We start from the raw sequence: 25,105 nt of genomic DNA, 5'->3' as shown, positions 1-25,105 counted from the left end.
TTTCTTTATACCAAAGCTGGTTTATTGAACTTCATGAGGGCAAAGTTACAGTGACGCTATTCCATAACAAAATTATTTAACTCTGGTTTAGATTTCATGAGGAAATGTATTAGCAATATACTGTCAATAAAGCATTGTCATTAATAGCTAACTTCATTAGAATCTGGATTAGTTTCCTTTGGTGTTCTCAATTTATGACTTTTCCAAAACATATCTGAGGTTTTCAACTAAAGGTCACAGTTAAATTCATACAGGAGTTACAAAATGTGTGATTTGTGCTTTAAAAATTAATAATTAGTTGTTTGATAGCCACCATTTTGTAAGTGACTTCTCAATAGTCTGTGAAGTGTTTTATAAATATTTTGGAAAATATCTAAAAGCTTTATCCCCATTCAACTGATAAGTATGTTCTTTTTAAAAGTAAACACATATGTAGAAAAAATTAAAACAACAAATCACTACAAATGGGATACAAATATTTTAAAATTAATAAATATTAAAGTGAAAACATAAGTTCTTTTACAGAACTTTAAAGGATACTTACTACTAACTTCTTACAAAAAGAAATAAAGTTAAATTACCTTTTTAAAAATATGAGTAATGGGCTTCCCTGGTGGTGCAGTGGTTGAGAATCTGCCTGCCAATGCAGGGGACACGGGTTCGAGCCCTGGTCTGGGCAGATCCCACATGCCGCGGTGCAACTAGGCCCGTGAGCCACAACTACTGAGCCTGCGCGTCTGGAGCCTGTGCTCCACAACAAGAGAGGTCGCGATAGTGAGAGGCCCACGCATCGTGATGAAGAGTGGCCCCCGCTTGCCGCAACTAGAGAAAGCCCTCGCACAGAAATGAAGACCCAACACAGCCAAAAAATAAAAAAAAATATATATATATAAAAACATGAGTTAATAACAGCACTGAAAAAAAAAATGTGCTTGGAAAGTCTGTAAACTTTCTTCCCCCACTTTAGAAAATGTTTTGATAAGCAATAAACAGATTCCCTTCTTTAAAAAACTGTTACGCCCATGACAATTATAACAGCTGTCATTGTTTTACTATAAAAATAGCTGCAAATCAACACTAATTTAGACAAAGTCAAACCATTTTTAATTCTACCATGATAAGAAAAATGGATTAATCTTCTTAAAAGCAAACAAAGCCAATTTGTTTTTCCTTAAGCTCTAATGTTTAAAACAGAATAATTATTTCCTATAATTATTACTTTCCATTAGTACATTTAATAGAATTATCTTGTTTTCATAAGTAAATTATCCAGTCAGGACCACCATCACGATTAAACAAAAAATCCTAAATTAGATTACATCACATATTTAATTGGTTTCCCACATTCTGAAAATATTTTACGTATAATCATCTTTTGGCTTAATTTCCTCTAAAATTATTAAGTTCAGCAATCTTTCAGAATTAGTAAATGTGCACACTTCAGATAAAGTTCATGGCTTACATTCCATTCATGTAATAGCTTCACATGCAAGCTTACTATTTCCTATGTGCAAAGTCTTAAATTCAAAATAAAAGTATTTAGGGTAAAAAAACTTTTTGAAATATTCTTTCTACCACCAAGGGATAGACTAGATATTTTTCAACATCTAATTTATTTTTTATACTGAGGAGGAGTAGTTTGTTGTGACCATAAAAATTTAAAGATTTAAACAACAGAAGTACTGTAATGTACTACTACAGAAATAAAATGTAGACTCATAGCAATTACAGGTATGCCCTCAGAGTTACAATCCAAATGGAAGATGATTTGCTTATTCAGCCTTTAGGCATTAAATTGATTGGGGGTTGGGGGAGAGCAAGAGATACTATGTCTGACACACAGCTCGACAAAAAGCCAGGAATAGGTCTTTTGTGGTAGCCAGGAACCATGTTTAGCTATTTTTCCCCAAATTACACCTCCTCAAATCTTTCAATTAGTTTTTCACTGTTTAAAGGTATCAAAATAAAGTATAAAGCACCTTATTATCTGATTTACTTTTGCATATTGTGTAGAATTTAGTAAGAAAACAATTCAAATTACTCTTTTAGAAATAACAATGATTGTTTTTTTGTAGACCTGATTGATAGTGATTTGAAATATCAAGCATCTAGAACTGTTGAAAAGGTCATTCTTTATGGACTGAGAACCAGAAAACATTCTAGGCTCTCTCCTTCCACTGGAATTAAAGTCTTGGCTCTAAAATGTACCAATAATAATGCATTTAAGTACATTAATAATACAAAGAAAGAACTCTAGGGAGAGGCAAATACCAGTTTTTATCCTATTGAGAACACTTCCCATTCAAAGCACATACGAGTAAGTATACTAAACCCTTCATATATTTTTTCAATCCCAGGAACACAGGATTAAACAATCACTGACTCTTAAAATCCCATCATACTCTCATTTGAAGCCTCCTCATTGGGCTCTCAATGGAAAGATGTTCTGATTCATCCTAACTCTGTTTCACTTCAACCTCTGAAAACTAACTTTTTCCTTGTGTTGCCGCAGTGACAAACTTGATGAAGCAGATACAAAATACAAAAATAAGCATGACAATGATAAACAGTAAAGTGTCAGGATAATCCATTATATTTGAGATTAAATTCTATGACTTATCACTGTCATACTTCAAAAGTATTTCTTTAGTCAAAATTAGATTGTACAATAAAGACCGTGATTTAGCACCAGCACGTCACTGCAGGCTTTGGTTCAGGCTTCAGGGTAATTCCATTATCAGGGGGTTGACTAAGCATTAACGGTTTATGGCTCTTCAGCTTATGAGCCAAGGTCATAAATATAGCTTCCACGTGGTCATTATCATTGGGGTTTTTAGCAGAGGTTTCAAACAAAGGCATACTGTGCGTGTCAGCAAATTTCTGTGCCAAGTCCGTGGGTACCTGAATGGCACTCCTCAAGTCACATTTATTTCCAACAAGAATCCGTGGTATATCGTTGGCTAGCAAATGCTGTTTGCATTCTTCTATCCAAGATGGCAGGCTATGAAAACTCGCCATGTTGGTCATATCATACACGAAGACAACAGCATGTACATTTCTGTAGTAGTGCTGGACCATGCTCTTTCTGAATCGTTCTTGTCCCGCTGTGTCCCATAACTGGATCTGAAAGTGGGGGGAAAAAAAGAGGAAAACTGAAAGTTTCATTCCAATTATACATACAGAAACATTTAACCACCTTTGCATGGTCTTTCCTACTTCTTCACTTGTACTACTTTGCTCCCTTCCATGATGCCTTTTCAGTATTATTTAAGGGATCCAAATTTCATGATACTAGTCTAGTTACCTCATCATTAATGCAAGTGTCAGAACAAAGACTTCAATTTAGCACTTTAATTTCAGTAAATCAAGTTTGTTTAGAAAAATTATACCTCAAAAATTGATTTTAAAACGCTAAGAGAAACAGATAACAGGTTTTAACAAACATGTGAAGTGTCTAATTCCTGCAAATTTGGTTACAATATGCCCTTCCCTACATTTCACTCATCTAATTTAAAATAGTAGACTTAGGATAGATGTGAAAAGTCATGAGATCTAGCCCCCAAATCAATATATATATATATATCCTATAAAATCCAGGCCCCTTTGAAAATTTTAAATGAATAGGAAGTCACTTATCTATCCTAAACATCTCTACCAATAAAAATATTCCAATACCTCCTAATGGAAATACGGGGGAGTTGGGGAAAATGATATCTGAAACTAAATACAGGGCGTCCCTGGTGGCGCAGTGGTTAAGAATCCACCTGCCAATGCAGGGGACACAGGTTCGAGCCCTGGTCCGGGAAGATCCCACGTGCCGCGGAGCAACTAAGCCCGTGGGCCACAACTACTGAGCCTGAACTCTAGAGCCCGGGAGCCACAACTGCTGAAGCCCGTGTGCCTAGAGCCCATGCTCTGCAACGAGAGAAGCCACCGCAATGAGAAGCCTGTGCACCGCAACGAAGAGTAGGCCCCGCTCGCCGCAACTAGAGAAAGCCCACGTGGAGCAATGAAGACCCAACGCAGCCAAAAATAAATAAATAAGTAAATAAATTTATTAATAGATAAATAAATAAAGCTAAATACAAGTCATGTGTTATGATTCTCTTAAAACACTGAATTTATCCTGCCTTTGTTTGGTTCCTAAAAAAAGTTAAATGAGGAGGGTACTGGTCACAATGGAAAAGACTAGAGGCAGATTTGCTTAGATAGCCTAAACTGGTGATTTCTCTAGAGCAATACCGAAGGAGAGTGAAATTGAGGGGAGACTGTAGATGACACCCAGAGTAAGTAGGATGTAAGACAGGAAGCGCTGAGAACACGGCAGTATATGGTAAGTGCTCAATTAAGATGTAATGAATGAATAAATATATTTAAAAATGTGATTAGAGATGGAAATATTGATCACCACTCTCTTTCATGCTACCTTCGTTTTTAGCAGTTTTGATTTTTTTCATCTTTTTTTGGTGGTAGCTCTTTTTAGTCCAAATTTCTCCATCTCTGAAATATTCTCCCTTTCTTCCAAATTAACATAAATCTAACTTTGTTCCAGGTGGAAATATAAAATACTATACAGGCATATCCTGGAGATATTGCAGGTTTGGTTCCAGACCATTGCAATAAAGCAAATATCACAATAAATCGAGTCACACGAATTTTTTGGTTTCCCACTGCATATAAAAGTTATGTTTACACTATACTGTAGTTTATTAAGTGTGCAATGGTATTTATCTAAAAAAACAGAGTACATACCTTAATTTAAAAATAATTTATTGCTAAAGAATGCTCACCATCATCTGACAAGTCAGTGTTGCCATAAAACTTCACTTTGTAAAAAATGCACCATCTGCAAGTGTAGTAAAACAAGATATGCCCGTAGAAACTTGATTTCTCAGGCTCTCTTGGAACTATGGGGACCAGTGACACAGTTCTGTCTAATAATTTGTAAATAGTTTTTTCAGTGGGGGTTTCTAGAAAAATAAACTGATTTGTGATTTTTTTTAAAAAAGAGCATTTGGCACGTGCCTTTTGCACTTCTCTCACCACACCCGCTCTGCCTGGAATGGAATATCATGCTGGGAGGCTCAGCAGCCATTTTATAAGCATGAAGAAGAAAGCCACACACAAGAATGATAGAGCAGAAGTCTAGCATAAATAGAATACTGCTGACAGCGTACCATCATACAGACTGCTGCCCCTGGTCTCCTTATTACATGAGAAAAATAAAACCTTACACGGTTAAATCACCATAGTTGAATTTCTCTTACATGTAGCTGAATGCTATCCTAAAATTATTTGCTATGTACACTGTTTAAAACCTTTACCGCTTACAGTCACATTTACTCAGGGAAGTACAGGTTCTGCCTTGACGCACTCCTAGAGACCACTTCACACAGTACTTTGTTAAAAAATACGCACTTTGTGATGTAAGCAACACAGTTGACAGATGGGCCATAAAGACTCAGTATCATATAAATCAGAGGTAGAAGCAAACAGTTGTCAGCAAACTAAGAATTAATAACATCGAAGACTATTTAAATCAACAAAAAATTTATTAAATACCTACTGTGTACCCATAGTTTACTTACACCACTAGGGCTTTGCTTCCTCAACAGTAAAAGTAAAATTTAGTTTCAGACCCTATAAAATAAGGATTCATAGACTAGCTACACTAACTATGCAAAGAACTAATAAGGTAAATTACAATTTTTTAAAAATACAACTTTCCTTTTTAAGAAAAATATTTTTTTTTAACCCCGATTAACATGTTAAGAATAAAAACACTCAGCATACAACTAAAACTCTTTCAAGCTACAGATGTCGGAATTTATTACAAAGCTACACTGTGTACTATCAGCATAAGATTAGAAATACAGATCAGTGGAACAGAACTTAGAGTCCAGAAATAAATCCATATTATCTATGGTCAATTGATTTTCTACAAGACTGCCAGGACAATTCAGTGAGGGAAAGCACGGACGTTTCAATAAATGGTGCTGGGAAAATATGCAAAAAATGAAGTTGGACCCCCTACCTCACACCATATAAAAAATTTATTCAAAATGGATGAAAGATCTAAATTTAAGTTAAAACCATAAAAATCTTAGAAGAAAACATAGGGGTAAATATTTGTGACCTTGGATTAGGCAATGGTTTCTTAGCTATGATACCTAAAGCAGAACCAACAAAAGAAAAAAATAGATAAACTGGACTTCATCAAAATTAAAAATGTTTGTGCTTCGAAGGACATTATCATGAAAGTGAAAAGACAACTCAAAGAATGGGAGAAAATATCTGTAAATAATACATGTGTTAGGGGTCTAGTATTCAAAATATTTAAGACCTCTTACAACTCAATAATAAAAAGACACATAACCCAATTAAAAAATCGGCAAAGGATGTGAATAGATGTTTCTCCAAAGAAAATATACAAATGTTCAATAAGTACATGAAAAGCTGCTCAACATCATTAGCCATCAAACAAATGCAAATCGATAACAAGCGTTTGCAGAAATGTGGAAAAGTGGAACTCTCATACATTGCTGGTGGGGATGTAAGTGCAGCCACTGTAGAAAAGTTTGGCAGTTCCTCAAAAAGTTAAACAGAATTTTATTTAGCCATAAAAAGGAATGAAGGGACTTCCCTGGCGGTCCAGTGGTTGAGACTTCACCTTCCAATGCAGGGGGTGCGGGTTTGATCCCTGGTTGGGGAGCTAAGATCCCACATGCCTCGTGGCCAAAAAACATAAAACAGAAGCAATATTGTAACAAATTCAATAAAGACCTTAAAAAAAAGGGGGAATGAAGTACTGACACATGCTACAACATGGATAAGCCTCCAAAATATGCTAAGTAGAAGAAACCAGACACAAAAGGCCACATTTCTATGGTTCCACTTATATGAAATAACCAAAATAGACAAACCCATAAAGACAGAATATAGACTGGTAGTTGCCAGAGGCTGGGGAATGGGGAGAAACTTTAATGGGTGAGGGATCTTACTTGGAGTGATGGCAATAATTTGAAACTAGATAGAGGTGGTGCTTGTACAACATTACGAATGCACTGAATGGCTCACTTTAAAACAGTTACTTTGATGTTATTTGAATTTCACTTCAACAAATTAGGGAAAAAAAAAGAGAGCGCGAGAGACAGTTGCCATGTGACCCAGCAATTCCACTCCTAGGTGTATATCCAAGAGAACCAAAAAGGCATGTTCACACAAAAACTTGTACACAAATGTTCATAGCAGCATTATTCATAATAGTTAAAAGGTGGAAACAACCCAAATATCCACCAACTTATGAATGGATAAATAAAATGTATGTCCATATAATGGAACATTATTCAGCCATAAAAAGGAATGAAGTACTGACACATGTTACAACATGGATGAATCTTGAAAACATTATGCTGAGCGAAAGAAGCCAAGACACAAAAGGCCATACATTGTAAGATTCCATGTATATGACATGTCCACTATAAGGCAAGTCCCTAGAGACAGTAAGTAGATTAGTTGTTGCCAGGGTCTGAGGGAATGGGAGGAATGGGGAGTGATTGATCATGGGCATAGGGTTTCTTTCTGGGGTGATGAAATGTTCTGGAGTTAGTGATGATGTTACACAGGCTTGTGAATATATTAAAAACCACTGAATTGTATATTTTCAAAGCATAAATCTTAAATATCTCAGTTTTTTAGAATGAAAAAACAAAACCCACTTCAAACTGTATCTTTAACATTCAGAAAGAGATTTAGGGAATAATTTGCATGACCTACATAAAAGCTGTCCAGAGAAACTGGAACTGATCTTTTCCCTTTTAGTAACATTCTTGCAGCTCAGGTTTTCAAAAATCATTTCATCGATGGATACAAATGAACCTATATACAAAACAGGAATAGAGTCACAGATGACAGATGTATTATAGAAAACAAACTTTGGTTACTAAGGAGGGAAGCGGGGGGCGGGGGGGAGGGATAAACTGGGAGATTTGGACGGAAACAGACACACTGCTATATATAAAAAGATAACTAGTAAGAACCTACTGTATAGCACAGGGAACTCTACTCAATGCTCTGGAATGACCTATATGGGAATAGAATCTAAAAAAGAGTGGATACATGTATAATAGATTCACTTTGCTGTACAGCAGAAACTAACACAACATTGTAAATCAACCATACGCCAATAAAAATTAATTTAAAAAATCATTTCATCAATGAAGAATGATTTATAATGTTTTAAGCAGAGTATATTTTTAAGTTAAAAAAATAATAAAAAGCACACAAAAAGGAAATATACCAAAACATTAACAATGGTTGTCTTTAAGGCAATTTCCCCCTTTATTTCTACTTTACTCTGTTTTCCACAACAAACATACATTTGTTCTATTTGTTTTAACAAACTAAAATTTAAAAAACAAAAATTACGCAGAATTTAGACCTGCCTCAAAGAACCGTAGAAGTCCTCAATAAATGTAAGTGGTGATGATTAGGATGTTTATCCCTAAGAAAACCACTTGCTTGTTTGAGGCTAGGATTGACTCAACGATACCCCTCTTCCCATCAGCCCTGCTCAAAACATTCTAATCATATCAAAACTTCCAGGAAACAAGAAGTCGTAAATAATAACTCTGCACACTTTATTGGAGAACCGTAAAAGTAAATACTATGTTAAGTGAGGCACTTACAAAGAAGTACAGCTGTCTCTCAGTATCCATGGGGGATTGGTTCCTGGACCCCACAAAATACCAAAATCCACGGATGCTCAAGTCCTTTATATAAAATGGCATAGTGCTGGCATTTAACCTACACACATCCATATACTCTGTCATCTCTAAATTACTTATAATACCTAATGCAAAGTAAATGCTATGTAAATACTTGCCAGCAGTGGGCAAATTCAAGGTTTGCTTTTTGGAACTTTCCGGAATTTTTTTTCCCCAAATATTTCCCCATGGATATGAAGGGCCGAGTGTATCTAAAAGGAAGCTTCAAAATTTCACTCACCGAATTGCTAGAACCAGTGAAGGCATAGGACACAGACACAGTGTTATGCTGCCTGCTGCCTTTCAGGTCTGCACAGGACACTGAGGTGAGGGCCAGCGGGCTGCAGAAGGAGCAGTGAGAGACCCGGCAAAGAAAGGACAGGACAACTAATAAAAACTGTCAGCCACAGAAGGCTAGAGGAAACTTTGACTGAAAGAGAGAGACACATATAGATACGCAGCAGGGAACAAACCTCACGATAACCTAGAAAAATCTTGAGCTTTAGCTATGAGTGGAGTGGTTCACAATGCTTTAAAAAAAAAGAGAAAACGACGCTCTGGAACCTAAGGAAGTGACATGCTTTTGTCCCGGGAAATGTTAAGTTAGGAAGTATTTTCAAAGCAATTTTTCCCAATTTAATACTTAATATCTTAAGAAAGAAAATGGCTCATAGGTGCTTCTACAAGATATTACTCCCATTTTAAACATTATAAAGATAACATAAAATATACGTTAATAATATTTCACGAATCTCTACTTTAAATTCCAATATCAAGTTCCAACAAAAATGACAACCTAATCGCTAAATACTAAGGGCAGATTCTTTTTTTTTTTTTTAATGTCTATTCAATGCTTTGCCCAGTTTTAATTATTTGTCTTTTTATTATTGATAAAGTGTGTGTGTGCACGCATGTGCGTACACATATAGATTCTGGACACTAGACCCTTGTCAGGTATATGATTTGTAAATATTTGCTCCCGTTCTGTAGGTTGTCCTCATTTTTTTTTTTAAATAAATTTATTTATTTATTTATTTTTGGCTGCATTGGGTCTTCGCTGCTGCACACAGGCTTTCTCTAGTTGCAGACAACGGGGGCTACTCTTCGTTGCAGTGCGCAGGCTTCTCACTGCAGTGACTTCTCTTGTTGCGGAGCACGGGCTCTAGGCGTGCGGGCTTCAGTAGTTGCGGCACGCGGGCTCAGTAGTTGTGGCTTGCGGACTCTAGAGCACAGGCTCAGTAGTTGTGGCGCACGGGCTTAGTTGCTCCGTGGCATGTGGGATCTTCCCGGACCAGGGCTCGAACCCGTGTCCCCTGCATTGGCAGGCAGATTCTTAACCACTGCGCCACCAGGGAAGTCCCAAAGAGCAGATTCCTACTGTTCATGAAAGCTCTTTTTAGTAGCTTTATGACCAAAATGAGAAATGACCTGGCTAGATTGATTTAATGCTTTTTTTGCTTGACTGAAAAGGATAAGGGTATTAGCCCAGATGACCTTTCTTTGATCAGCTATCAAATTTCCTCTTCCCCTGTTCTTTCAAAGAACACGTTTTTATTATTTTTGCTTCTAAGCAGCCTATATAAAAGATCACCTGGTAATTACATAAAAGCTTCTATTAACAACTTGATGATGTAAATCAACATCATAAGGAGTGTAAGTAACATTTCAAGAGAACTCTTTTTGCTTTGGGTATACAAAGTAGAAATATATACATCTGATGTATAGATCCAAATGGCAAATTTTAAAATTTATTTTAAATTTTAGGGGTTTTTAGCTTCCCTAATAAGTAGAAGTAACAAATTTTGTGTGACTATTTGAAAGGAATACTTCAAAGGAAGAATTTAATTATAGCCTAATGAAAGGGATAGGAAGAGAGTAAGCAGGGAGAGAAAGGAAGCAAGAGCTGGGAGCCCTGGGTTGTAAATTCCAGCACTGCCACCTCCACCTCCCCACCACAATTTAGGGATGGGCATGTGTCACAATCCCCAATCAGAACCACGGAGTCTCCATTTCAGGACTGGTGTTGGAACTGGCAGAAAGAGAACTTTACTTCTGGGTTTCCAGTTATGTGAAACAAAAAATTTTCATTTTGCTTTGCTACTTTGAGTACAGAGTCCCAACACAGACTCTAAAGCACAAGATCTTGATTACTGATTAAAGATTCCTGGAAAGTAAATAATTCTATCACATCTCACCACCTGAGTACACACACCAATGTTACCACCTGCAAAGATGAGGTACAAGAATCACAGGCTTCTGAAATCAGGCTGGAAGAAGAATGGGACTCTGGCCTGGTTCCAGGGGTCCTTCAGATATAGAATGGCTTGGGTCTGTGAAAATGTGTATTGCTTGTACCATACAGGCCTCACCAAACCACTGCAATACAGAATCTCTGTCAGACTAGACCCAAATATCCCAAAGTTTTCTGAGCTAAGGAGTCACAAATTAAGATTCTTTTTAGGGTACCCCAACTGTTAATACTCTCATTCTCTGAATTCCAATGCAAATCAAATCAACAGGACCAATTTGGTATCTCCCTACCCACCATCACCACATTTTAAGATGAATTATCATTTTAATTCTAGTAAGGTAAGGTATGAGATGATGTCTTATAAAATATGCTTTGACTTATAAACATTAGATGACTTTTAATAAAGATCAAGACAGAACAATGGAGAAGGGTAAATAATCTGATTTATATTTGGCTTCAGCATTCATTGCATATCATCTTCATCACGCCATGAAACAAAGCTCTCCTCCACTCCCTATGCATTTAACTAAACTGGGCATTTTGTTCTCATCCATCTATGCTCCCCGGCTTCAACTTCGTATTCATGATTATCTCCTCCAATTGCACACTTCTAGCTGCGAATCTGACATTTCCATTTGAGCACACCACCATCTCAACAAAGAAATGACTATGACAAAACTTTTTACGGAGCCTCTCAAACTTCAATCTTCCATATTGTACTTCTCACCTCTACTAAAGGCATACCTCCCTCCAGTCAACCTGACCCACACCCTCAGCCATCTGAGTCCTCTTCCTTCTCATCACCAAAAGCCAGTTCCTGAAGCCTTTTGGCTTTATCATCAAAATGCCTCTCTTACCGCCTCTTTCTTTCATTAGCTTCCCTTATCACGCCGATTTGGATTTCCAGAGCAGCCTACCAATTGATCTGCTGCCACCAAGTAGGCAGCACTTATCCGAATCCTGCATAGTTTAGAAACTGAGCCAGACACTGGAAGATGTCTACGGGGTTATCAGACACGTGCCCTGTCCTGAACAAGACTGAGTAAGACCTAATAAAAGAGGTGGATGCATATATAGCACAATGAGGAAAGAGAGGGAGTTTAAAGGCGCAGGTAAGGTGCTAAAGGAAGCTGATAGAAGGAAGAAATAGAATTGAGAATGAGAGGCAGGGAGATTCCTAATACAGACACACTGAGTTGAATAAGGAAGAAGTACATGTGGTGAAATATGGGAAGGGGGGATATTCCAGGCAAATAGTGGGAAACGTAAGAGGAAAACATAGGGATCAGGAAATAATTGGCTGGACTATAGGGTACTTGAAGGAAATTAATGGGGAAAAAAAGTTAAGTTAGAAAAGCAGTCTGGAGCAAGAGAAGGAAGGCCTTATGTTAATTTAAAAAGTTGGACCACCTAGAGGGGTGGGATAGGGAGGGTGGGAGGGAGGGAGATGCAAGAGGGAAGAGATATGGGAACATATGTATATGTATAACTGATTCACTTTGTTATAAAGCAGAAACTAACACACCATTGTAAAGCAATTATACTCCAATAAAGACGTTTAAAAAAAAAAGTTGGAACTTTACAAAATAATGGAGAACTACTCAGAGCATCTGAGGCAGGGGAGATTACTCTCCCCAAAGCGCTACACGCATCTGGCATTTTGGCAACAATGTACAAAAACAGATTAATTGAGGACTGGGGTTGGGTGAAGTTGAGCTGCTGCAATAGAGCAGAGCGTAGAAAAGATGAACTAGGATTCCGAAGGAAGGGTGAATGAGAGAAATCACCCAGGTAGAAAACTAAGGATTTAGGGAGCAAAGGAGAGAGGCGAGGCCTCCGGGATGAGAAGGATAACATCAGGACCACCTAGGTCACGTCGAGGAGAAACAGGAGAGGCAGATTTGACAGGGACGATGAACTCACGTCGGAATTTTGAGGGGAGGGAGGGATTATCCAAATAGCCATGTCTACAAAACAACAGGAAATGCAGAATGACAGATGAGGAGAGAGGTCTGGGCCAAACAAAGATTTGGAAGTTATCCTCATAGACGTGACAGGTGAAGTCAAGAGGCTTCTAAAGGAGAGGATGTAGATAGAAAAACAGGTCACGGGGCAGATCGAGTCTCTCCCAGGATTCCTCCTCAATCGCTGCCACATTTATCTTCCTAGAGCACTTGGACTTTTTGCCACACGTACAAAATCAAGCTACACCCTAGCTGTTTTCCAAACTCTTCAGAAACGTTGCTACCAAAACCTTCGCAGTCTTCTCACTTGCCACTTTCCCGCGGGAACCTTTCATCCTGCTGACGTTCCCCATCAAAACCTCCCTCCAAGTGAGAACAATCCCTCCACCAACATCCAAGCCAGTAACTTGGCCCTCACCTACTGCCTGGTTTTGCTAGTCATCTTTTTAGGTATATAAATCTTACCCCTGGGCTTCCCTGGTGGCGCAGTGGTTGAGAATCTGCCTGCTAATGCAGGGGACACGGGTTCGAAGCCCTGGTCTGGGAAGATCCCACATGCCGCGGAGCAACTAAGAGCCCGCGAGCCACAACTACTGAGCCTGCGCGTCTGGAGCCTGTGCTCCGCAACAAGAGAGGCCACGATAGTGAGAGGCCCGCGCACCGTGATGAAGAGTGGCCCCCGCTTGCTGCAACTAGAGAAAGCCCTCGCACAGAAACGAAGACCCAACACAGCCAAAAATAAATAAATAAATAAATAAATTAAAAAAAAAAAAAAATCTTACCCCTATCTAGGACAGCAAATCACCTACGGAGTACATCAGGGTCAGCAAACTTTTTCTGTGTTATGTTAGGCTTTGCAGGCCTAACAGTCTCTGTCACAACCACTGCTCAACTCTGCCACTGTTGTGCAAAAGCAAGCACAATATGTAAACAAATGAGCCTAGCTGTGTTTCAATACAACTTTATTTAGGGACACTGAAATTTAAATTTCATAAAATTTTCACTTGTCATGAAATCTTATTCCTTCGATTTTTTTTTTTCCTCCAACCATTTAAAAACGTAAGAATCGGGACTTCCCTGGTGGTCCAGTGGCTAAGACTCCGTGCTCCCAAGGCAGGGGGCCTGGGTTCGATCCCTGGTCAGGGAACTAGATCCCGAATGCTGCAACTAAGAGTTCTCAGGCCGCAACTAAAAGCTCCTCCCGCATGCCGCAACTAGAAGATCCCGCGTGCTGCAACTAAGACCTGGCGCAGCCAAATAAATAAATTTTTTTTTCTAAACGTAAAAATCATTCTTAGCTTGCAGGCCATATAAAAACAGGCAGCAGTGCATAGATGGTTACTGGACTTATTGTGGTGATCATTTCATAATGCATGCAAATATCAAATCACTATGTAGTACACCTGAAACTAACATAATATTGTACATCAACCATATTTCAACTTAAAAAGCAGAAGAACAAATTAAAAAAACAGGCAGCAGACCGTATTTAGCCCTCAAGCATGGTTTGCTGATTCCTGCACTGAATCATAATTCTTTGTGCCTAACAAAATGTCTTCTTTCCAGCAATTACTCATTAAATGTTTGACTGACCAATGGGGCAAGAAGTCCTGGTTGTTTTCCTTTAGTTAATATTAACATAGGAAAATTTCATATCACCACAAATAATAAGTAAGCTATCTCAAAGTTCAAATAGGAACTGATGATCCCTAGTTGAGAAAGAGATTAAACCCAACACTAGGCTTTAATGATTCTGCTGGTGTCTGCCATTGCCACACGCTGATACGAAAGGAATACGGCTATGAGGAGGATACACACAGAAGGAAGGAGCATGAGGATTAGAGTCTCAATTTAAAAAGCAAATGTATGGGCTTCCCTGGTGGCGCAGTGGTTGAGCGTCTGCCTGCCAATGCAGGGGACGCGGGTTCGAGCCCTGGTCTGGGAGGATCCCACATGCCCCGGAGCAGCTAGGCCCATGAGCCACAACTACTGAGCCTGCGTGTCTGGAGCCTGTGCTCCGCAACAAGAGAGGACGCGATAGTGAGAGGCCCGCGCACCGCGCTGAAGAGTGGCCCCCACTTGCCCCAACTAGAGAAAGCCCTCACACAGAAATGAAGACCCAACACAGCCATAAAATAAAAATAAATAAATAAGCAAATATGGTTAAGAAAAAAAACCCCAAAAAATCAAATGTATTTTTATTTAAGGAATTAATTCTATAATTTTATTTAACTTCCAAAATTCTACAAACAAGATTTTACTCTTTCAATTATACATATATAGTACTTAGGACAGACTAACAAATATAGACTTAATTACATTTCGTGAAACATTTTAAGTGATTCTGAAATAGCACTACTGTAAGACATGCTCTCTGAAAAATTTCCAGGCCACAAAACATTTAACACAATATCTCACTTTTATCAAACAAATAAAAATAATGTCTAGAATGTCATTTTATTAGTAAAGTAACATAGAGCTTCCCAGCTTTCACTTTAAGATGAAAAATTAGAAGAAATGTCACTTCAGGTTAAGCTTATAATTTTCCAAAGAAATAATATGAACATTTCAGCAGCACTTAAGATATATTATAGGTTAACAAAAAAGAAGTAGCAGCAACACATGGAATGAAGCTCTTCTATATCACTTCAGGGTTTGTTTTTTTCTTTTTTAAGACACCAAAACAAACCTTGAAAAAATTTTCCAAAATAGCCATGTCCTTTTCTACTACAGAAATCTCTGAACATTTCTGTAATCTTTTCAACCTCAATAAAAATCTCTCTCAAGTCTTACTGTTGGAGATACAAGTCAATGGATAAGGCCTTAGGAAGAATAAAAAGAGGGAGTTCCCTGGCAGTCCAGTGGTTAGGAAGGACTCGGTGCTTTCACTGCTGTGGCCCGGGTTCAATCCCTGGTCAGGGAACCCCGTAAGTTGTGCGACTCAGCAAAAAAAAAAAAAAAAAAAAAAAAGAATCCGCCTGCCAGTGCAGGGGACACGGGTTCGAGCCCTGGTCCGGGAAGATCCCACATGCCGCGAAGCAACTAAGCCCGTGCACCACAAGTACTGAGCCTGTGCTCTAGAGCCCACGAGACACAGCTGCTGAGCCCATGTGCCACAACTACTGAAATCCGTGCACCTAGAGTCTGTGCTCCGCAACAAGAGAAGCCACCACAATTAGAAGCCTGCGTACCACAACGATGAGTAGCCCCCGCTCGCCGCAACTAGAGAAAGCCTGCACACAGCAACGAAGACCCAACACAGCCAAAAATAAATAAATAAATAAATAAATAAATAAATAAAAAAGAAAGAAAGAAAGAAACTCAGTGTCCCTATCAACTAGGATATCAACTAAGGGACCCTATCAACGTATCAGGTTGAGCTGAAGCTCAGGAAGAACAATCCCAGAGAAAAATGTTCTCTCCTCGCTCCTCTCCACCAGAGGGATCAACTCTGTGCTCCCAGCTACATCACATCTCTGGTTCTGCTTTACTTATCACTGCCACCACTAATCCCAGTAGCTAAGCCTGCGATGTGACGCACTGGACATATTTTATATACTTTTAATATGCTGTAAGTATCTCTTAAATTTGCACCTGATTCATCTGTGATCTTAGAGTATAAATGGCAACCCGGAGGCAGGTAAAGGACCACTGAACCCCAACTCCTCCCCTGTCTCCATCCCCTCTATTTTGTTATTATCCTGCTTCCATGTGAGGGGAATTTCTCTTCCCTTCAGCTGTGTGCCTATGCCCTACTCCATCTCTGTTTCACTCTTGGGTTGTGCAGCTCCAGAATTGATGGTGCCAAAGAGAAAAAGTGATGTTAAACCACCAGGGAAGAAGAATCTTCTTAAGATTACCAACTATGGAGCCAGGTGCCTTATATATGTTCTCGTCTATCCCTCATATTAGCCTGATGTGGTACTATTGTCCCAATTTTTCAGATGAGAAGATAGTCTCCGAAAGATTAAGGAAACTGCCTAACGACTAGAGTAACCAACCACCCCAGTCTGCCTGAGACTGAGGGGGTTCCTGGGAACGTGGGACTTCAGTTTCAAAACTGGGACAGTTTTGGGCAAAGCTGATCACTCTACTAAGGACACACAGCCCTTTCATAGGTTCAGATTTGAGCCAGGTCAGTTGGGCGCCAAAGCCCCTGCACTTTTTCTCAGAACTCCTTCTTCTCCCAAACAAACTCCCTCTCAAACCTCAGAAAGAAGTCCCACTACTTTCCTCCCCCAAAGGTTCCTGGGCCTAACATAATTCTGATGGAAAAGAGCCTCTTGGGCTTCCCTGGTGGCGCAGTGGTTGAGAATCCGCCTGCCAATGCAGGGGACACGGGTTCGAGCCCTGGTCTGGGAAGATCCCACATGCCGCGGAGCAACTGGGCCCGTGAGCCACAACTGCTGAGCCTGCGCGTCTGGAGCCTGTGCTCCGCAACAAGAGAGGCCGCGATAGTGAGAGGCCCACGCACCACGATGAAGAGTGGCCCCCGCTTGCCACAACTAGAGGAAGCCGTCGCTCAGAAACGAAGACCCAACACAGCCATAAATAAATAAATAAATAAATTAAAAAAAAAAAAAAGAGCCTCTTATTCTACCTTTCTCTTTGCAATGTATACAAATCTTTCTTAACTCACTAATACGGTGCACCCAAAGGACCACCACTCACAGCTTGAATGGGACAATGAAAAATTAAAGTGAAGATTAAAAGGCAAAAGGGCCTACAGAAGACTGATGTCTTTTCAACCCTATTTCTCCTTTACTATCATTAGCAGTAAAACCCCTTTGGGGGTGGGAAGGTGAGGCAGTGGTTAGGCAACTAAAAAATAAATTGTTTGTGCCTCAAGGATGTGAGGGTGGGAATGAAGTGAGCCTATTTTTTCCCCATGGGGGGCTGAGGTAAAGATGAACATCCTAATTTAAAGTGAAAAAATAAATGCAGTATAAGGAAGGCAGAGCAGTTCCTCGGGCCCACGTGTTTTAAGGGATGGTATCAGCAGGTAGCTGAGGGGTTAGTGGTGGCTCAGACTCAAGAAGTGTGTCTAAGGATTACATCATCAGGAGGCCTCAGCCCTGTCACTGATCCTTACTCTCCAACGTCCCCATTGCAACCCCTCAGAACCCCAGGCTCGGCCTTGGGCTTACTACCTTCTCCACTGTTACTGTGTCTCCAGTCTCGGGAACCACCAGTAAGGCTTAAAGAAGACTTGACAGCGGGTAGCACCGAGAATGTGCTCTGGCAACCCAAGTAGGAACCAAGTACAAATTGCAGAATGTTTCTGCAGGAAATCAGATTCTTCTCAACAACTCAATGTCATACCAAAACTACTGTAACAAAACTGTATGCAAAAGAAGATCTAAGTACTTCCTCAAAGGCAAAGGGGCTTTACTTCCACAGTACCTAGGGCAGTGCTAAAATGAATGTTTAACAAGTAGTATTTCCTAAATGAAATTCCCATGCTTGAGAAATTTCACTGTTTTTCCTTCGGTCTTACTTCACTAACTCCCAGCACGTGAGACACAGCCCATGAGTCAGTGGATACCCCCTACACCCTGGCTACTCAATGTGTGGTCCACAGACTAGCTGCATCTGCATCACCTGAGACCTGACCGAATTAGAATTTGTATTTACTTAAAAAAAAAAAATCCCCAGGCAAACCTCATGCATAGCAAAGTTGGAGAAGCACTGCCTTAGAAGTTTGCTATATACAAATCCTTCCAATACCCAACTCCCATCTCCATACCAGCGTTTGAAAAGATGGAGCGCACGCCCCGCACCGGGCCAGCAATTAACCCACGGAGCGGTTGGGACCCTTGTCATCCCCGGGACAACCTTCCTCCTTGACAGTCTGCCATCCGCTCACCTTGATACGCTCCCCATCAATCTCCACCGCTCGTTCTCGGAAATCCACCCCGATAGTAGCCTCGGTGCGGTCGGGGAAGCGGCCGGCGCAGAAGCGGTAGGTCAGGCACGTCTTGCCCACATTGGAGTCGCCAATCACGATGATCTTGAAGATGCGGGAGCGAGCCGGGGGCAGAAACCCTGAGGCCCCTGACATCGCACCGCTGGACGAGAAGCTCGCCTCGAGCGACGACTCCATCTCCGAAGCCATTCTCCTGCCCCGCCCCAAACCGAGGCGGAGGAAAGGAGACGCAGAGAGGCTGGGCGATTACGCCACCGCCGGCGAGCTCGCCCAGTCCGCGGGCTCCGTCGCTCAACGTCGCGGGAGCCACCGCCCTCCGGGCCGCCAGCGCGCGTGCGCACCTTCCCGCCCCACCCCCGCCCCGCGCAGGTGTGGCGTCCCCCCAGACCAGCCTCGCCGACCCTCCCGCCCGGCCCGCGGCTCCACCCCGGCGTCACTCAGGCCTGCGCCGTCTACCTGGGAAGGGACGGGGCCTGTCGGGGGCTTGACGGTGGCGCGGAAGCCCAGCTGCCGAGAGGCCGAGCAGAGCGCCCCAGGCCCGGCACCCCGGCTGGCCCGGCCCCGCCACGTCCGAGGCTCCCGCCCCCCGGAGGAAGCCGCGCGAGCACTCGGGGGGCGGGGAGAGAAAGACTGCTGAAGGGAAGGAGGTGCCACCAGGCACTCTCTCGCGAGAGGGCCGAAGAGCCGTTTCTGCGGGGGCGTGTGCCTGCTGAGGACGTGTAAGGTCTCCGGAAGCTTCGGGCGTCACGTTCGGCGCTCTCACCGACGTATCGGTGTGGCTTCCCCGGACCTGGAGGTGGAGGCGGGTTCCTTTGGCTTGCAGCTGGGGGCCGGCTGCTCTGCCTGCCTCCTCCGGGCTCTCGGGACCGCGGGCGTTGGGACAGTGACAGGGGCTGGGGAGGTGGAGGGCTGGGGGGTGCGAGGCTCCGCCGGAGGCCCGCCGGGCGCGGGAAGCCGTTAGGAGCGAGCGCCGGGCCGCGCGGAGCTTGAGTCTTGGTAGGAGCATGGCTGTCAGTGAGCAGGCGGGAGTTGGAGGCCGCCCGCCGCCTCCGCGCGGAGGCTTTCGTTAGGCGCGGGGCACCGGCCCAAGAGGTAGAGCAGGTGGACCCTTTGGCGGCATTGAACCCGGGAGCTGGTACTAGACGGCCTCTCTGGTGAGAGTCAAACCCACTGTGCCCTAGTTGTGTCTTCGTGCCTGGGTGACGGTAGCGGAGCCATTAAATATTACTGAGCGCACACGGAAGTTCTCTAGATCCATATATCCGAGGAAAATGGTAATAGGCGAGACCAGCCAGCATTAGAGAAGAGTCTCTGGATCACTGAGACTCTTCTGAGGAAACCTACCATACATTAAGTCACAGAAAAGGTCCAACATGTGCAACCATATCGCTTTCTGTGAGAGGTTTTGTTTTGCAGTGTCAAGACTGGGGCTTGGGGGTGTTTTGTTTTTTCTGTTTGAGCACATAGTTATGCCGTTTGGGAAATTCAGGGACTGTGGAGAGGAGGACAGGCATGCCTTAAATAGAATGAGGGCAACAGTAGAGCTCTGAACTCCGTAGGGAAGGAGATAGACTGCTTATTTCTTAAATTTATTTATTTATTTATTTTTGGCCGCCTTGGGTCTTCGTTGTTGGGTCTTCTTTGCGGTGCGCGGGCTTCTCACTGCGGTGGCTTCTCTTGTTGCGGAGCACGGGCTCTAGGCGCTCGGGCTTCAGTAGTTGTGGCTCGTGGGCTCAGTAGTTGTGGCTTGCGGACTCTAGAGCGCAGGCTCAGTAGCTGTGGCGCACGGGCTTAGTTGCTCCGCGGCATGTGGGATCTTCCCGAACCAGGGCTGGAACCCGTGTCCCCCGCATTGGCAGGCGGATTCTTAACCACTGTGCCCCCAGGGAAGTCCCTAAACTGCTTATTTAAATAGATAAAATGAAAATGTGATCAGAGAGAATTTGTGGTAGAACCTGAGCATGCCGAGTTGCCAGGAATTTGCAAAAGCCTTTAATATACAGTAATTTCCGTTGCGATAGAAAAACTTTATACAGTTACTGATACACCAACTTATGTTAGCCAGGGGGAAAAAGTTTACACACCTGGTTGAATGTGTTTACCAATTATATTTATTCAGTTTCCTGTTACAAAACCAGAACATGGCCTGGAAAATCCTAATTGTTTAGCTGTGACATTATTTCCATGAAGAGTAATCATCCCAGAAACTATTAGAGGGCCTTGGAATGTATTCATCTGACCTATTCTACCTCTCCCATTTAAAGAACAGCATCTGAAGATTTAATAACAAAAAGCAGTTGAAGCATTCCAAGCTGGATAATCAGGTAATTTCTAAGGATGGTGAATAAAAGCGTCAGTGTCTCTGCATCCCAAGACCCTTGCTCTCTCTCTGTTGTATTCTGGCTTTTTTGGTTTAGCTCGTGCTAAACTGCATTAGAAATTCTTTTTCTTGTCTATTTATCTGATCCTTTTCATATTTCACAGCCTAGCTCTAAAGTCTCATCTCTGTGAAGCTTTTCCTGCTTACTTCAGCTCAGAATGTTCTTGATTTATTCTAAATCTAATACGCTTTTTGGGGTATTGCTCATTGGGCTTTGGAATACTCTTTGCTGTTTAAGTTTCATGGTTACGTGCTGTGCGTTCCAACTAGATTGTCAACTCTTGACTACTGACTGAGAGCTCATCGTTACTCAGCAAATGATGAATAAATGAGCGAGAAATTTCTTGTGTAAGCATTGTCAATTTGAACCCTTTGCCAGTTATACACAGTTAAGCACCACTTAGTTGGAAAAATCATTGTAGACACTTGACATTGTTATGAAGAGTTGTGTATTTTCAATCTGCAGTTTGAGAGGCTACTTATGTGAGTAAAGTGTATGTCACTTTTCTTAATTGAATAACCCCAGAACCTGCAGGTTTGATGCTTGAAGGAGAGTCTGCTGTTGGGAAGAGTGGATGGATTATGCAGCCCTGTTTTCTGAGAATTCATTTTGTTCTTGGAGTTTTTCACTACTTGCTGCCACTACCGCTTGGCCTCAAAGTATAAGCATGTTAACCCTTCTTTCCTTAATACTTTACTTCAAAGCTGAGGAGAGACTGAATCTGGATCCTTTAGCAGTACAACTGGAATATTATACATAGTTTAGGGTAAGATGGGTATTTAAAAGTATTTTTCTAATAGGAGAAAAAACTGAATGGATATTAAAAACGTAAAATAAGGGTAATCTTACGTACAAAATATAACTACTCATGTTCAACTTTTGTTTACTACAGAGATGCCACCTCCCTGTGGCAAAGGCCATTTTTTAACTGGTCTTACCAAGGAATAGCTCCTAGACAACTTCACTCTTTAAGTTCTGGCCTGAGCACAGAGGACAAGAGAGTTCACTTGCTTGCCTATGTAAGGGTTTCTCGACCTTGGCACTACTAACATTTTGAGCCAGATAATTCTTTTTTTTTTTTTTTAATTGAAGTATAGTTGATTTACAATATTATGTTAGTTTCAGTTGTATAGCCTAGTGATTCAGTGTTTTTGCAGATTAAACTCCATTATAGGTTATTACAAGGTAATGGCTATAATTCCCTGTGCTATACAGTATATCCCTCTTGCTTATCTATTTTATACATAGTAGTTTGTAAATCCATACCTCTAATTTCTCCCTCTCCCTTTTGGTATCCACAGGTTTGTTTTCTATATCTGTGAGTCTCTTTCTGTTTTGGATATACATTCATTTGTATTATTTTTTAGATTCCACATATAAGTGATATCATACAGTATTTGTCTTTTTCTGTAAGCCAGACACATAATTCTTTGTTGTGGGCAGCTGTGCTGTGCATTGTAAGATGTTTAGTAGCATACTTGGCTTCTACCACTACCTGCCAGCAGTTCTCCACCCCTAGTTGTAACAACCCAAACCATCTCTAAACATTGCCAAATGCCCCTGGGGGGTAAAATTATGTCCTCTCCCCCCTTTCATTGAGAATCACTGGCCTATATAAGGGCTCTTCTGACAATTCTGGTTTCCTGTCCATCCCATCGGACAGCAGGAATCATCTCTCCCTTAAAGACAGAACTCCAGTTCCCCAGAGAAGAACAGCTTTGGTCTTGTTGGCCTCCACCAGGTTACCATATCACTAGTTAATGGTAATCCCAAATATCTTACGAGAGATACTACATTATAAATAACAAGGACTTTAATTTTAGTACCTAAACAGCAAATTACCATCAACATTTTATAGGTAAGTTTACTGAGTTTCAGAATTCTTCAAGTCATATCTTCATAAGTAGGGTCATTGAGGATTTATGAAAGTTAACTATGTATTCTGTATATAGCACTGTGCTAGTGATTGGGGCAGGGGAGAAGACTTCAAAAATTCTAGATGTGTTCAAGTGTGGAGGCAGACTAGGAGCTAGGATGGAAGGCCTTCTTGTAGTGGACAGTAAAGATGAGTGTGCCTCTGGCAGTGGCATTCTAGATAATAAACTCAAATTATGAGTAAGCAGGACTTACAAATATTTGCTATATGTGCAAAGTGCAGTCACAGTGGCGTCTGTTGTTTCTGTTCTCATTCTCTTTCTCCCTCCTCACCTTTAGAATGTTTGATTATATAGCATTCCCAGTATTTGACATATCAAAGGCAAGCTGCAGACAGTAATTTTGAAGAGGATCTAAAGTAGGAGATTTAAATATTAAACTTTCTAACTTGCAGGTAGAGAAGTTACTTTCTTAATGTGCATGTTTATAAAAATTTATTTTTTAAATAAATGCACAGAAGAATCTCAATTTTAAGTTATTCTCTCTGATACCAGAGCAATAAAAACATAAGCTTTTTTTTTTTTTTTTAAGTAAAAGGATGAAAAAAAATCCATTATCTACTGTACTTGGAAGCTAAGAGGAAAATCTCTTATATAATTCTCGTTCAAGGAGAAAATCACAATTGCTGATTTACAAAGTATTTAGAAATTAATGACAATGAGAACAATAAAATTGAAACATAAGGATTCAGCTGAAGTAGTATATAAAGGAAAATCACAGATCAATATTTTAATATTAACCAATATAGAATGAATAAAAATATACCAAATGGTCTACCTATCACTTATACAGTACTTAATGTGTCAGACAATGTTGTGTTCTGAAAAAATTTACTCATTTAATCTTCACAATATACCTATGAAGCAAGTAATATTCTCCCTCTTTTACAGATAAAGAACCAAAGCTCAGAGAGGTTAAGTGTCTTTCTGAAGTTTATTCAGCTAATAAGTGATAAAGTCAATAATCAAACCCAATCTTTTAACCACTACACTATACTGCCTCTTACCTTAAATGAGAAAAACACATAAAGTTTTAAGGAAAAGCAGGTAAAATAATTAATAAAGCAATGAATCAGAATCCAGAAGTACAGATCAAAAAAGGAAAGAGCTGGTTGTTTGAAATGATCAATAAAATAAATATGGCAAAATAAAAATAGCAAAGATTTTTTTTTAAAGCTCTAGTTTTTTTTTTTTTTAATTTATTCATTTATTTTATTTATGGCTGTGTTGGGTCTTCGTTTCTGTGCGAAGGCTTTCTCTAGTTGTGGCAAGCGGGGGCCACTCTTCATCGTGGTGCGTGGGCCTCTCACTATCGCGGCCTCTCTTGTTGCGGAGCACAGGCTCCAGACGCGCAGGCTCAGTAACTGTGGCTCACGGGCCCAGTTGCTCCGCGGCATGTGGGATCTTCCCAGACCAGGGCTCGAACCCGTGTCCCCTGCGTTGGCAGGCAGATTCTCAACCACTGCGCCACCAGGGAAGCCCAGCAAAGATTTTTAAACAGAGATGATGTTAGAAATTAAAAAGATATATTCAGATACAAAGGGAATTTTAAATATGAGTGAAAAATATGTATGAGTCCATGTATTCATAAAAATATTTTATTGAGCACCTACCACATAACAGGCAGGCCCTGTACATGTCACTAAGGATACGGTGGTTAGCAAAAAGATGCAATTTGTGGAATTTGCTTGACAGAATACCAGAGAAGAAGGAATTTACTCCAAGAAGATTTACAGAAATCTTGAGTCTTTGGCTGACTACTAATCTGAGCATGTGTAGAGTAATACTCCACAAGGCCAAGCAAAGATCAACTACCAAGGAAAGAACAATTACCCGGGAGCTGTAAATTGAAAAATTCCCAGAGCTCATAACGGACTGAACAAC

General features: G+C 40.9%; 1 protein-coding gene across 1 annotated transcript; it reads right to left on the bottom strand.

The window, feature by feature from the left end:
* RAB33B (RAB33B, member RAS oncogene family) lies at window positions 1-19,247 on the bottom strand. The gene is made up of 2 exons (XM_068543466.1): window positions 18,847-19,247; window positions 1-3,123 (listed from the first exon to the last, which is right to left on the bottom strand). Exons 1-2 carry the CDS (start codon window positions 19,093-19,095, stop codon window positions 2,683-2,685), a joined length of 690 nt encoding a protein of 229 aa, XP_068399567.1. The 5' UTR covers window positions 19,096-19,247; the 3' UTR covers window positions 1-2,682.
* Between the last annotated feature and the right edge of the window lie 5,858 nt (window positions 19,248-25,105).

The sequence above is a fragment of the Eschrichtius robustus genome, chromosome 4 (genome assembly GCF_028021215.1).
Source record: "Eschrichtius robustus isolate mEscRob2 chromosome 4, mEscRob2.pri, whole genome shotgun sequence".
NCBI classification, from domain to species: Eukaryota; Metazoa; Chordata; class Mammalia; order Artiodactyla; family Eschrichtiidae; genus Eschrichtius; species Eschrichtius robustus.
Note: the sequence above shows the minus strand (reverse complement) of the source record. Positions and strands in the feature narration are given on the sequence as shown.